The sequence below is a fragment of the Strigops habroptila genome, chromosome 4 (genome assembly GCF_004027225.2).
Source record: "Strigops habroptila isolate Jane chromosome 4, bStrHab1.2.pri, whole genome shotgun sequence".
Taxonomy (NCBI): domain Eukaryota; kingdom Metazoa; phylum Chordata; class Aves; order Psittaciformes; family Psittacidae; genus Strigops; species Strigops habroptila.
Window position 1 is genome coordinate 49,729,070 of NC_046358.1, and position 15,596 is coordinate 49,744,665.

At 37.6% G+C, this 15,596-nt stretch overlaps 1 protein-coding gene across 1 annotated transcript in view; it reads right to left on the reverse strand.

The window, feature by feature from the left end:
* Positions 1-15,596, reverse strand: part of MUC6 (mucin 6, oligomeric mucus/gel-forming) — a 60,242-nt gene that overhangs the window by 25,753 nt on the left and 18,893 nt on the right. Inside the window, exons 7-24 of the mRNA XM_030482710.1 lie at positions 15,040-15,247; positions 13,752-13,874; positions 12,707-12,827; positions 11,692-11,830; positions 11,424-11,528; positions 10,926-10,998; positions 10,517-10,654; positions 9,583-9,744; positions 8,905-8,999; positions 7,259-7,391; positions 6,107-6,356; positions 4,921-4,973; positions 4,706-4,815; positions 3,807-3,958; positions 2,933-3,074; positions 2,359-2,469; positions 1,101-1,286; positions 408-647 (exon numbers count right to left, since the gene is read on the reverse strand). Of these exons, the coding sequence (XP_030338570.1) occupies positions 408-647; positions 1,101-1,286; positions 2,359-2,469; positions 2,933-3,074; positions 3,807-3,958; positions 4,706-4,815; positions 4,921-4,973; positions 6,107-6,356; positions 7,259-7,391; positions 8,905-8,999; positions 9,583-9,744; positions 10,517-10,654; positions 10,926-10,998; positions 11,424-11,528; positions 11,692-11,830; positions 12,707-12,827; positions 13,752-13,874; positions 15,040-15,247 (2,541 nt within the window). The remainder of the gene's footprint in view (positions 1-407; positions 648-1,100; positions 1,287-2,358; positions 2,470-2,932; positions 3,075-3,806; positions 3,959-4,705; positions 4,816-4,920; positions 4,974-6,106; positions 6,357-7,258; positions 7,392-8,904; positions 9,000-9,582; positions 9,745-10,516; positions 10,655-10,925; positions 10,999-11,423; positions 11,529-11,691; positions 11,831-12,706; positions 12,828-13,751; positions 13,875-15,039; positions 15,248-15,596) is intronic.

A 15,596-nucleotide genomic window follows, 5' to 3' on the forward strand; every position in this document is an offset into this window, starting at 1 on the left:
TGTAAAGAACTTTTTCCTGATGAGAACAAAGGTTTTCAGGCCTTTCTTAAATTCTATTTTCCAACAGACGCTAAATGGTTTTGAAAGAGTAAACAGTGCATTGACCAGTATCAGGCATCATCAATAAATAGACTGACTGATTTCTCATACTTAAGACTTCATTCTTTTTTCACTCTGATATTTTTGACTTATCAGTTAATGTCATACTTAGCTTTTGTGCTTACAAAAGGGCTGGTGAACTGCAAACAAAAGGATGAAAAGACTAATATAAATGAGGGCCATAATACGTTTTATATATACTGTATTAAAACATTTTGGGGAAGAGAAAATAAAGTGTTGGAGTGTGAGCTTTTCAGAAGAATAGAGATTATGCTTATAAATAAAAAGAAGGCCAAATCAATTCTTACCTTATTGTGACAGGCAGAAAAGACTTGGCTGTTGATGATGGAACATGTCTTTTCTGCCCATGCTTTACGATAAGGGTTCTTGCTACAGGGGTCCACTACAAAGTATACATCCCCACAGAGAGGATTCTCTTTCCAAGAATTGACAAATTCCAATTCATTTGACGCGACATACTTGCTTCGAGTTTCAAAATCGTCCTTCATATTTCCATTGTAGTTCCCACACAAACCGCATATAGTTTCCTAGATTAAATGAAAGCAGCCATGTCAGCTCAGCAAATTACAATTACTTGCTTTCCCTTTCTATTACTAATAATTTCCTATGCTTTAGTAGTAAACATGGTCTATAAATACTCTCTCATACTTTCTTAGAATCTTGTGCGTGAGGTTTTGTTCATCATTGGATGAATGTATGTTTCTCCACTAAACCATAAACTGTCCTCATTTAGAGATGAAATTCAACCATGCAGTTGTATAAAACACAAGCACTTAGCTGAAGAATTTCCTGAATGCAGTAATCACTTAAAAATCAACCTCTAGTGAAAATCTCTGCTGTTTTGGAGATAATGATGAAAATGAATTGCTAGTAGCATCTCTGAAAAACTTTTGCCGTCATAGAGCCAAGGCAACCTTTATCAAATATGCAGTTCAACCTGAATTGAAGGACAGTTCACCGGCCATGTTATTCTGCAATACCTGTGTTTCTCTGGAGATTTTGATGAAGAAGTTCATGTGCTTATTCCAGATAAGGGTCATGTTGTATTTTCCTGGGATAATGACATCAAACATCAGATGAAGGGCGTTCTTTTTGACATTATATAGTACTCCAGGATTTTCTCCAGATATAGTGAAGGTTTCATCTCGCAGTATGAATGTCAAATTCTGGAATAAAATTTATCTATTTATCTGGATGTTATAACTTAGTCAAATTCAGAATTTCCCTTATTCTGTGTCACGCTACCAAAGATCAGATGCTATAGTACTACAAACTGTCTTGACATTCCCACTTTCAAAAAGTCATGGCAGTCAGGTGAAGTCCCCAAGTGACTGAGGGAAACATTGCACCCATTTTTAAAAAGGGTAGAAAGGAGGACCCTGGGAACAACCAATCTCCCAACCTCACCTCTGTGCCTGGGAGAATCATGAAACAGATCCTCCTAGAAATCTATGTTAAGGTACATAGAGGACAGGGAGGTGACTTGAGACAGCCAGCACAGCTTCACCAAGGGCAAGTCCTGCCTTCTATGATGGAGTGACTACATCAAGCGGACAAGGGAAGTACTATGGATGTCATTGATCTGGACTTCTGTAAAGTCTTTGATACAGTCCCCCACTACATTCTTCTCTCTAAATTGGAGAGATATGGATTTGGTGCATAAGGAACTGGCTGGCTGGTCACATCCAGAGAGTAGTGGTCAACAGCAAAAAGTCCAGATGGAGATCAGTGACGAGTGGCATCCCTCAGGCATCTATACTGGAACCAGTAGAGTTTAATATCTTCATCAATGACGAAGACACTGGAATTGAGTGCACCCTCAGCAAGTTAGCAGATGACACACCTGAGGGATAGGATGCCATTCTGAGGGACCTTGACAAGCTCAAGAATTGGGCCCATATGAACCTCATGAGATTCAGTAAGGCCAAGTGTAAGGTCCTACACCTGGGTCAGGGCAACCCCCAGTATCACTGCAGCCTTGGCATGGGGAATCAGTATCTTTGGACTGGCTTTTTGAATGTCTCCACACAGGCAGGAAGTTTGGGGACTGAAACACTGATATGAGACTTGCAGAAAAATAAGTGATGGCAATTCCTACTAAACCTGAAGCTCTAAGTATAGCGCATTGTTTCGCTTCCAAGACATCACTTCAAACACACAGCTAAAGCTTACAAAGGGGCAGCAAATATGGGCTTAAAATAGTTATTCAGCTGGATAACAGCAGAATGAAGATCTTACCCCAAGGTAAATGCTGATGGATCTGGAGCATGTAACCCCTGATTTCCCACAGATGACGTTCTCAGTAACAATTTTGAAAGAGGAAACAGGTCTATTAACACTGCAGCCATCCTAAAAAAACAACGAAACAAATGACAAAAAGCACAAAACCCCCAACAAACATGGTGTCTGGAGTCTTCCAACTTAGAAAAAAAAGTAAAGAAAGCTTAAAATATCGTGACTGATTCTGTCTGTTTTGGGAGGTGATGACCTCTGATTTTTTTGTCAAACTGACATCACTTCCCTAAAAGATATAATTAGCTGGTACAGAATAGATACATATCAATGACTTTTTAAACATGTTATTAAATCTAAAATTTGTTGTAATTGCATGAGAAAAATTTTTGAGAAGTAAAGTCTCTTCATCTAAAGTATTGAAATAAGCAAAATATATAAAAACACATTAAGTGTTTATAAAGATTCAAGGTTCTCTATTGAATACAGGTGCATCCTAGGATATTTTCATTAGCCACTTAAATCAAGCTGTTTCTTGATGCCGAGATACTGCCAAAATAAGCAGTAAAAGGCAGATTACCATAGCTAATATGTATTCACAGTTGCCATCAAACACAAAACGCTGTCCATCAAAAGTGGTGATGTGGCCTTCTCCATACAGATTACACGTTGAGGAACACACTGATTTCTGAACACATTTCCATTTGCCTTTTTTGCAAGTGCTGGGAGTAAGAAGAGAAACCATACTTAGATTTCAAAGAAATGCCATCTTAACCTGCTTCTTTTTATACACATGCACTTTCATAGATAAGATGATAATTTAATTAACTTGTGTACACTGTGACCAAGTTACAATTAACATAAGCACCATAAGTTATGGATTGCCTAGAAAAGAAATTCATGATAAAGAAGTCTTAAGTCATTTTTGCTTTCTTTTTTCATGAAAGAAAGAATATGAAACTAATTTATTTTTGTTCTTAATGAGAACAGATGTCCCTGTTCTGTGTGGTTTGTATAGTAGTGGTGTTTTTTTAATACTAGATTAGTAACTGGAAAGGGAATAAAGTACGTTGAGAATGCTGCTAAAGAGATGGAAACAAACTTTCGGGGGGGATTTTTTTTATCTACAGAAAAGAAGGATGATTGTGCTCTCATCTTTATTTAGGTGGAGCTGTTAATCCTTGACCTTATGTAGTTTACAGTTACGGGCCCTACTAGATGCCCTTATTCCTGGATATGTATATGGCAGAAATTATTCTTGAAGCACGTACCATGACTCTTTTATCTATACATATAGACTGTAAAATATTAAGCTTCTCTTTGTCACCTTTGTGCTTTGTTATTGTATTTCTTCCATTCAGCTGTTGCCATTTCCTGCTCTCTTGTCAACTAGGCACTGTAGTTGTACAGTTTAGCGAAGCAGAGATTCCACAATGGAAAACTGTGATTCTTACCAGATCTCGCATTCAGTTTGGATCTGTTCACCTTTTCCGTACGCAAGACCACCATATTCACATGGACACTCCTCAGCTGGAACACACCCACCATCGAGATTTTCATATAGCCCATCAGCACAGATACATCCTGATTCACATTTAGTGGGTATCTGGTAAAGATCAACAGATTGCAACATGAAATGTGAGATGCATTTTATCTTGTGTAATTTATGTGAATGGTGTCAAGAGCGAATCTGTGCAAAGTTCTAGTTTTGACTTGATTTCAATTTTGTGATTTTCCTCATAATAATATACTAGTCAATTGAACTAGTTTCACTGAAGTTGTAAGATATACCTGTTGTGTGAGGTATTAAACATACTTGAAGACTCATTCATTTTTACCAATCTTTCAGATAGAGTACAACAGAAGTTTCTTTATACCAAGGAAGCTTATTACAGTTCTTCCAATTACTCTGTTTCCTTAATGAAAATCCATCAGAAGTTCATCTAGCCTAAACCTCCTGCATCCTGTGACCCTCAGCAACACATAGCTGGGAAAGAATAGAACAGGAAGCATAAACTTCATGTTCTATCAGTTTCCAGTGACATTCAGCTTATGTAGTACCTGAGCCAGAGATGATAGCCAGATAGCTAAGAATCCTTAATGGATTTTTATTCTATTCAATTAATCTAATATAATTTGTTAATTTATGCAATTTAATTCCTTTTATCACTTCTTGACTATATGTAAATTTTTAGTGTCTGGTCTGTGGAAAGAAGTCTGGTGTTTAACTGTATCACGTTAGAAGAAATATCTCCTTTCATTTCACTAGATGGAACATAGTCAAGTTCTAAATAACAACTAGAACATTCTTTGTCTCTCAAGAGGATAAATATCGCAGAGCTGTGAAACTCACACATTCAATTCCAGTAGCAAGCATCTGACAGGTAGGGGCACATGCAGCTCCATACTTGTTTTCTAAACTGTCAGAACATGATACATATTTCTTAGGAGCTTTGCAGCTCTCTAGGAAACAGGAAGAAAAACAAACATTGAAGAGATTTTGAAGTAGCAATTTTACAACATGGGGAAAAAGAATATGTTTCTAAGTAAACCGTATCAGACTCATACCTGCAGGATTTTGAGGTTTGCCTGTGCAACTTAACCTTCCATTAACGCAGTAGCTAGAGGGGGGAAAAAAGCAATTTCAATGCAATTCTCTCCTAAGAAAGACATTTTAATTTTTTGCAAAGTGGCTTCATGTTTCTTACCATTGGAAGTGTTTCATTTATGTTACTAGCTCCTCTGCATCCTTCAAAATGGAACATGAGTCAAGTTGTCTCTTTACCTTTTGTAGTACACAGTAACATCAGTTTTGAAAGTGAATAGTAAGCCATTCACTACTATGATGGCCTATCAAATAATTCTTGAGGCTTGTATATAGCTGTCCAGATGCTGCTGTTTGCTGCTGACAAAATCTCCCACTAGGAATAATCAGACCTTACCTATTATTTTCTATTTTTTTCCTTAACATTTCCAAGCTTTAGGTAAGTCAAATGCTTTTTGTTCATTTAAGAATCTTTGTATTTTAGGAAAAGGCAAAAATGATTTCTTAAAAAATGGACCTCTAGTATTAAAAGTAAGGGAGACTGTACTGGAAATGAGTTAATTTTCTCTGTAGCAGCTTGATGGTGCTATGTTTTGGATTTGTGACCAAAACATTGTTGATAGCATGATGTTGTTTTAGTTATTGCTGAACAGGGTCAAGGCCTTCTCTGCTTCTCACACTGCCCCACCAGTGAGTAAGCTTGGAATGCACAAGAAGCTGGGAGGGGACATAGTCAGGACAGCTGACACAAACTGGCCAAAGACAGATTCCATACTATGCAAGATCATGCTCAGCAACTAAAGCTCAGGTAAAGAAGGAGGAAGGAGTTCAGAGTTATGGTGCTTGTCTTCCCAAGTAACCATTACGCATGACAAATTCACGTTTTCTGGAAATGTCTAAACATCTGCCTGCTGAGGGGAAGTAATGAATTCATTCCTTATTTAGCTTTAATTGTGCATGCCGCTTTGCTTATTAAATAAGCTTGGTTTTGCTTATTAATAATAAAGAAAGTTATTGAACTGTCTTTATCCCAACCCACAAACTTTCTTGTTTTTGCCCTTCTAATTCTCTTCTGCATCTGGCTGAAGTGGAGTGAGCAAGCAGCTGTGTGGTACTTAGCTACTTACTGCCATTAACCCTCAACAGAGACACATGAAGACCCCTTGTCTCCATTTTCAGCGTGTTAATCTTCAAACTTGACACACTCACCAGGTAATCCCACCAGTTATTATTGACTGGTCAGGCAAGATGTACTTTCTATCTTCTAAATAGCAGGGACAATAAGATTTACGAACACACTCGTTCTTGTGGTTCAAGTACATTCCTTGAGGACAGTGGCAGCCTTCAATAGGGATGTCAGTTGGATGACATTCCAGGGCTCGGTTTGAGAGTGACAAGCATGTCCTCTCACATGCCTGAGTGTTGTAGCTGAATGTTTGATTGCCAGTACAAGTAATAGCTGTAAAACGAGACAAGAGTGTATGTTAAACTTCATTTACTTATCCTCTTCCTTGTGAAAGATCAGTGTGCTCGTAATGTGCTGCTTATATTGTGTCAACAGCTTCAATGCTTAATGCTTCCTATTGATTCTCTTCCTGTGGATGTGGAGCTCTAGCAAAAATATTTCACACCAGGGCTTAACCCCAACCATGTAGCTCTTTTGAAGTTTTATGAAGGTTAAATACCTTATTGCTTCTTTGTGCATCTTGGAATAAAATAATGCAAAGAGAAGCTTTGCAGAAATAACAATGTATTTTTGAGTATCTGTGAAACCTTTGCCTATGTCTAAGTTGCGTAACAGCAAAATCCCATCTGCAGAATTCTTTCTCATCTTAAGGTACAATATAGCTTTGTTAATCTCTCTATCCATCACTTAATTATCAAGTCGTGGAAGCATCCACATGCTCACCTTAGAGCATATGAGTTTAATCCTTTTTTGGATTAATCCATATAATCCTTTTTTGAAACAGACTAGAGGGTATTCAGAAATTGGATGTCTGTTGTCCCATTTCTGCTTTTTCTCTCTTTGTTCTTTCTGTTCACTACTTTCCCCATTACCATTAAGATGATTTGGACACTGTTTAGAACAGTGCTTTACCATTTATGGGTTTTGCTGTGTTATGACACATCAGTGAAACCAGCAGCTCCTGGGAATATGGCTTTTATACCTGCTGGTTGGCCTACTTGAGCAATAAGTAGTTATTTTCTAATGGCTGGCAAGTAGTTTTAAAATACGTTCTTGCTGTTATTCAGTTTTGTCTAGGTGAATCGAACATGGGAATATTCTAAATGGAAACAGATAGACCTGTATGCATGCATTTACCTGATGGCAGACTACTAAGAATTGGTTCAGTTACTTACTACAGTTGTCCATACTGTTTCTCCAGTTCTCGAGGATTAAACCCATTGAACTGCATGTTCGTGCATACGATCCAAGAGCAGAACAAATATAAGGAAAGGTCTCTTCATAATTACAGGCTTGGTAGACACATCTCTGAAACCCAATACATGGAGAAAACTCTGTTACTGGGGAGCAGACATTTAGAAGCGCTAAACCCTGGACGTATTTAAAAGCTGTGTAGATCTGTTGTTTAGGGACATGGTTTAGTGGTAGGCAGCATTAGGTTTACAGTTGGACTTGATGATCTTAAAGGTTTTTTCCAACCTAAATGATTCTACGCTGAATTGCAAAGGTAAGTCAGGCAAAATATGTATTATTGCATAATAACTGATGAAAAAGATTGACATAGAATCATAGAGAATCATATAGTCGTAAGGGTTGGAAAGGACCTTAAGATCATCTAGTTCCAACCCCCCTGCCATGGGCAGGGACACCTTGCCCTAAACCACGTGGCTCAAGGCTCTGTCCAACACCGCTCCTTGAACACCGCCAGGGATGGAGCATCCACAACCTCCCTGGGCAACCCATTCCAGTGCGTCACCACCCTCACTGTAAAGAACTTCTTCCTTATATCTAGTCTAAACTTCCCCTGTTTAAGTTTGAACCCATTACCCCTTGTCCTACCACTACAGTCCCTAAGGAAGAGTCCCTCCCCAGCATCCTTGTAGACCCCCTTCAGATACTGGAAGGCTGCTATGAGGTCACCACTCAGCCTTCTCTTCTCCAGGCTGAACAGTCCCAACTCTCTCAGCCTGTCTTCATACGGGAAGTGCTCCAGCCCTCTTATCATCCTCGTGGCCCTCCTCTGGACTTGCTCCAACAGCTCCATGTCCTTTTTATGTTGAGGACACCAGAACTGTACACAGTACTCCAAGTGAGGTCTCACAAGAGCAGAGTAGAGGGGCAGGATCACCTCCTTTGACCTGCTGGTCACGCTTCTTTTGATGCAGCCCAGGATACGGTTGGCTTTCTGGGCTGCAAGCACACACTGAAGCCGGCTCATGTTAAGCTCTTCACCAACCAACACCCCCAAGTCCTTTTCTGCAGGGCTGCTCTGAATCTCTTCTCTGCCCAGCCTGTAGCAGTGCCTGGGATTGCCCTGACCCAGGTGTAGGACCTTACACTTGGCTTGGTTAAACTTCATAAGGTTGGCATCAGCCCACCTCACAAGCGTGTCAAGGTCCCTCTGGATGGCATAATGACATGAATAAAACATACTTAGTACCTAAAAAATGCCTTTGTTTATCCACTGCTTTTTATTTTTAATTTTCAAAATGTTATGTGGAGATTGGCAAATAGAACGAGCTCAATTATGCACATGGGAAAATCAATACTTTGCATAGTTAAAGTTATCGACAGGGAGAAGTACAGCACGAGCAAAAATACCTTCTGATTCGTAGGGATGGCACTGGTGCCTAGGACAGACTTTTAGTGTGGTGGAGGCATGATTTTCAAAACCACAGTTGTTCCTCAGTTTCTATGCATTGCTGATCCAAATGAGTGGGATACTTTCTATTAGGACATTTTGGTCCATATTTGGACTCCCACTGTACAACATCTATCATATTTGGACTCCCTCTGTACAACATCTATCAGAATTTCCTACCTTGTAGAAAGGAATAGGGTTCACCACAGCATGGCATTTCTCGAACACTGTACCCTTCTTGGTAAGAATGGAGCAATGAGTCTCAGCAGATATTTCTAACGAAAGTAAAATGTGGACATTAAACAGAAAAAGTTAGGAAAGAGGAAAAAAATAAATAGAAATGGAAAAAAAAAAAAAGTCTGGATACACCACTCTAGCTGAGCTTTTGGCAATGATGGATTGAATAAAAGGGCAGCTTTCTAGCTTGTTAGCTTGCAGACTATACTTTTAGACTACACTTCTGTTCAAACAGCTCAGCAGAGCTTTTTGTTTTGTTAAACCATACCAACGGTTTAACGATATAGCAATAGAGACTTGAGAAGGCAAAAATTCCAATCACAGCACTGCTGAGCAAGACTAAGACATCAATGGACATATTCACTGGACAATTTCACTGGAATATCACCGAACACCTCTCATTCATAATCTCAATCCCAGATCTCTAGATCTATGCTATATAAGCTTTAACTAGGTATGTATCCTAGACATCAGAAATGTCTTGTTGGTGACAGAATTTATGATGTTCCATTGTCTCAGCCTCTGCTTCTCTCAAACTCTCTCATTCCCTTAGTATGGGCTTATGGAAGAGTCAGACAAAGCCGGCTGGAGAGATCAGTTACAACGGGGTCATCTACTTACTGTTCAGTTGACTCAAAGCACAAGGGTCAGTATCTCTCTCTAAAGCAGGATGGCAATTTCCTGCCCTCCAGGAATCTACAAACAGGGAGGCCGTCCCTTCAGTGATATCCATGCTAGTCATGAAGTCATCTGTAGTGTCTCCATTGTAATTGCCACACAAACCTAATAACATTAGAAATGCAAAGGACGGGGGAAAATTAAATAATGCGTACGCAGTGGTCTATGTTTCATTCTGTAATAGTGAGAAAATGGATTCAAAAGTTCTACATGAATACTATAGGTCAAGTAGCCAGAGAATCTTGACTATTTACACTGAGCCTCTGCCTCTTCAAGTTAAGATTGCCCACTTTAATGACAAATTCATAGAGAAGTTTTTGTCTTGTTTTTAGAAAAAAAGGCTTTTTCGGTGGTTTTAAATCTTGTGAGAGAGAAAGGCCATGAAATACTTTTGCAGTTACATATGTTTTCTTATATATATAATATCTGTAATGACAAAGACTATACATTTAGACTTTTTTAAATGCTAAAGCCTCTCTGTAATTCCCCCCAGACAATCAGAATGCAGGATATGCCTTTGTGGCTAATGTTGCTGTGGAATAAAAATAAACATCTCCATCTGGTGCTGAGAAGCTTTTAAATTCTTAGGCTCATTGTCTTTACAGTGATCACGCACTGTGTTCAAAGAACCATGTGCTCCAAGATGTAGAGACCACACAGACCAATTTGTTGCCCCTTCTTGTGAAGTAAAGCCCATATTGAAAAAGGCAAACATAAAACATGTGAAGTATTATATTACACATGAAAAATGTCACCCATCTAATTTCTCTGATTTCAAAGTTATTGGCAAAAAAAAACCCCTCTTAATTTCTTAAAATTGCTTTCAAAATTGCACTCCCTACATTTTTCTCCTTTACATGGGGACTAGATTTCTTACCTAGGGTTCTGCCTTTGAATTGTGGTCCAACTTTAACATAGGCCTGGAACACAGGTGACGTTTGAACTACAAGTTCCAGCCCGAAGGTTGTATACATTTGAATGTACATCGAGGACTGTCTGAAAATAGTGATGTCTCCTAAAAGAGCAAGGAAATTTAGAAACAGAGATTTGGATGCATAGGATATTGCAAAGTACCTACTTTAATGCGTATGTAAGTATTCTAGCATTCTGTCTACGAGTCACCTCGTTCCACACACAACTCTCCGCAGAGGGACAGATGCAATGGGAAAGACTTGAAGCTTCCTCTAAAAAGTCTGCTACTGGCAATTGTGAGAGAAAAGATGTTGGGCTGTGTAAAACAGACATTTAATGTAATTTGGATTTTACATATATTCCCATTTCTTCACCTGATCTGTAAGGTAGCCGCTTAAGTTCATCATCGTCAGTAAGGAGTTCATTCTGAGAAATCACAATTTTGTCCTGTAAGAAAAGGACATAGAATCAGAAGTAATTATCTGTGCTGACGGTATTTATATGTTCCTTAACTTAAGCAACTGTATTGTCAATGACCTATATAATAGGAAAACACTGACCCAAGCTTATTCTCATACTAAGGCATTATTACCAGCAGAGGACTTGGTCTTTATGTCTGGAATTTTAGCTGTAGCTGATCAACATGCAAAATGTTATCCCACATTGCTTTCAGTTTTCGCTTTGAAAATACTCTAACTTCCTGAGCTGATGTGGCAACTGAGGTCTTTCTTGTGTATGTATGAACTGGAACATATCTTTAGTACCTGTCCCGTATAATTTTTCAGTTCTGGCTACTAGCAATGATTATAAGTATTTATTTTGCTAATCTGGTTACTGAAATGCCGGATAGAACCTGTGGAGGGAATACTTACCTTTGTAGATAGATAAATTACAGCACTAAGTGATGTCTCAGAATGAGAATAACCAGACTTTTCATATACAGCCATTAGGGTTCCATTGTGTGGCAGGCTGGGACTCTGGAGGAAAATAGTGAAAAGGGAAGTCTGTGTCAGAATAACAATGATTTGTAGAATAAATCTATGTCATAGGATGACCTCAGTTTGTGTGCCAATAGGAAACCAAAGACAGATTCAAATATGTCCATTTGATATTGTGTATTTCTAGACTGCAGGAAATTACCTTCATAAGAACGTAAGTGCAAACCCCATGGAACCTGTATGATCTAGAATCAAATGTGGTAACAAAGGAGCCTCCTTCCAGTGAACACCTTCCAGGGCAGGGCAAGTCTTTGCAGTTCCATTGACCCATTGTACATTTACTGAGGAAAACAAGAAATTCTTTGTGAGCTTATTCTCATACTAAGGCATTACTACTAACAGAGGATTTGATCCTTGTGTCTGGAATTTTTGCTGTAGCTGATCAATATGCAAAATGGGTTAGTGAACACAGTGTAACATACATGTACATTCTGAAATTTTAATTCCACCTTTTTGAAATTTATTTTACTGTCTAAAAACTCAAGCTACTTCCTAGTAATAGATGTCATTTGTTTCACTTTTCCCCTTATACTTTCGATGTTTTGATTTTCTTTCTCTATGATTATCAGTTGAAGTTGTTAATCTTAATTGAAAGTTGCTGAACTCTTGTATGTATTGTCAGTAAACTTTCATGAATAGATTAATCATGAAAAGCGTTAATTGTTACAACTCTGATGATCAAATTCCATTATTTATTCTTCTACTTATTAGAATTATGGTAGCAAGAGATGTAACACACAAAAAATTATTCCACTTAAAAAAAAATAAATTCCAAATTTAAAAAGAAATTATCGTAATTATTTACCATTGCAAAACAGAAATTTTGTTTTTTGATTTGGTATCAGAAACGCTGAGATTGCCAGGAAGAAATTGAAAACACTGGATATTTCTTTTGTACTAATTTTACCTCCACTTCCATAAAGGAGATAAAAATGCTACTGTTTTGTGTGGCCTAAAGGAGCATTTATATTTGTACAGATTAATCTGGAATGAGACATGTACATCTTCAATTACAAATATGTGATTTGTGGCACTCCAAGAGGGTGGCCTCAGAGATGGTATGAAATCTTTGTAGCTCTGAAAAGTTAAGCTAAATCTTCCAATTGCTTGGTGAAGATACTCTTCGTACTCTCATGAAAGTACCTGTTGCTACTCACCAGGTCCTACATGCTGCTTTCATTGTCTCACCAGGAGCGTATGTTTTCCCATTCAGTGTACATGGACACTGCTTAATGTGAACACATGTTCGATTCTTCGAGATGTCATCAAGAACTGTTCCTGCCAAAGAAGGTAAACAAAATAATAAATACTTTTCCATATCCTTACTTAGCACTAAAGCTAATATAGCTTGAATGCCTTCCTAAATTAGCTTGAGAACGCTATTCTTGCACAGCCAGTGCTCATACTTAGAGATATAATGTACAGGACATTTTCTCTTAATTAAAATAAAACTGACTCTTTACAAGTGATAACAGCATTTGGCTACTTTGTTATATGAAAGTGCAGACAATTGTCTTCATTTGAAAAAGTTTTTTTTCAAATTTTATATTTTGCTATGACACTAATTAAATTGGGAATTTTGAAGAATGGACACCTTCTTTTTCCTAGAGCACTAGGTCTAGTTTTAAAAATGTAGCTCACAACAAATTACTTTTGACTACTCTAAAATAATGATGATATTGATGTAAATACCCACAGCACAGTAACCTTGGAAGATAGTTCTGAAATTTCAAGAAACATTGCAAATGATAGTCAGTACGTTTTTTGCAGGAAGTTAATCTTAAACTATTTTAAAGATATTTTACAAAATGCCCAAAATATTGCGAAAATTCTCTGAGGTATGCTACCTCTTGCTAGTGCTGGATACCTCTTTGGGGTAAGAAATTAATTAAGCTTACTCAATGTATATTACAGCTCAGAATTTTAAAGAGGCAGCATACAATTATCCCATCACATATTGTGGTCTTGTAAGGAAAATGCTTTCCCAGTCTGTTCTTGTAAATAGTGATCAAGGATCTTTAAGGACCATGACTACTCAAGACTCCAGTTATATTATGTTACATGAAAAATAGCAGTTCTAGCAGCACAATGCCCTGAAATGCACTGCTAGTTCATTATTACGAAGTCTATTACACTTGACTGGATATATGCCAGCAACATTTGTATGTGCCATTTAGGATATGATGAATACAGAAATTATACCTTCTGGACAAAAGCAACCATAGGTACAGTGACTGGAACAGCTGTAGTCTGGATTGGAACAGGTTTTAATACATGGAGAACCACATTCCTCATAGATTTGGTTAGCAGAACATTTTCCCACAGCTGCAACAAACAGTGAAAGTGTTTAGATTTTAAAGTGTAAACACAGATCTCATCCACCACCTAGGATGGAGAAGACCTTGTGATTTCTGGCACTAATGCTCTCTTATCCTTTTTTAATACTCAGTTCAGCATTTGAATATTCATCATTACCATCATATTCACTCTAGCTTTTATTCATTTTTCATACCCTATTTATTAGAAACTACTTTCAGAAGCTTGAAGAATGGCAAACAGGCTATATTGCAGCCTAATAAATTACCACAAACCAGGTTTTCTGTAGTACTTGAAGAATTTAAAGAATACAACTCTTCATCTTCTATATAGCTCCTGCTTCTCAGACATTATCTGCTTTTCAGAATATAGCTACCTAGAAATCTTAATATATGGAACATAGAATGTGTATAAATGTGATAAATTCAAGCAGATATTTTTTCTTATCTGAAAGAGTAAAAACAAGCGAGGTAGGGAAATACAGATAGTTAGAGATGATGCTGACAAAGAAACAATAAAGACTAAAAAATTCATTACCTTTGTGTTTTTGGCATTGATTTACAAATTCCTAAATTCTTAAATTTTGATATGAGCTGCATCTCTGGTAATTTAATGTGTGAGTTGGTTTAGAAGTAACCTAAACTTTTTTTTTTTGTGATCAGCGTATTCTCTTATAAAACAATGAATCCTGTTACATACCACTGACTATAATAGATTGAAGTTTCAGGTGGATTCAGAAGGACTGCAAAAAAATTAATCAGAACTTTGATAATAAATAGGCACTTGAAAGAAAAGTGCATCTAATCATGTACAGCTTGGAGAGTAATAGAAGATTTGCTTCCTATTTTCTTCCAATAATTAGCTGTAACTAAAAAGGCTGAACATCTGAAAATGGACTACTGAAAATCTCCTGTGAATAAAAGGGGCTATGGCAATTGTTAGCAAAATAGGTTCAAAGATATCAGAGACCCTTTAAAAGTTCTTTCCTTTGAAATTTCCATGCTCTCCTTCTTAAGGCTTTACCAAAAACCAGTGTTGCTCATAAGAAAATAAGTTGATTCAAGACAGAAGAGACAGTTTATTTCGTTAACACTTAATCATCATTCTTACTCAGAATGCGTAAGATATAGCAAGGTTAAGAAAAATCTCCTATGAATAAAATGACTGAACTTACAGCAGAAGTTTTCAGTTCTCCAGTTGAACACCATTTGATGGGACATGGCACACTGCCTAGAATACTCTGATAGCGTAGGGCAAGTGCAATTCTTTTGTCCTGGCTCACTGCAGTCCTGCATATCAAGCTGGCAACGAATGACAAACCCATCCTTTGGCACACTGCAGGTTGGTGATACCAAGTTAAGTAGCTGAGAGCAGATCATGGCCTAAATAAAAAGAAAATTGTTCCTAGTACTGTTTTCCCCATGTGAAAACCACAATATAACATCACAGCTAGTTATGATTTTCTTGTTGGTTTCTTTGCTGTTTTCCCCTACAGTTTAGTAATATGTATTTGACTTAAAATGCAAGAGAAATTCATTAATAGAAGGGAATATAAATCCATTGTATAATAGAAGGACTTGATGTGTTGAATTAGTTCCACTTCTCATTAAGTTGAGAATTAAGTAATTCTTTCTGTACTATCAATCCCCCTAAAAATGGCTGAGAACAATACAGGCAGGGAGTATGTCATCTCATGGAGATTCAGCTCCAGGACAAACTTCCCTGATGTGA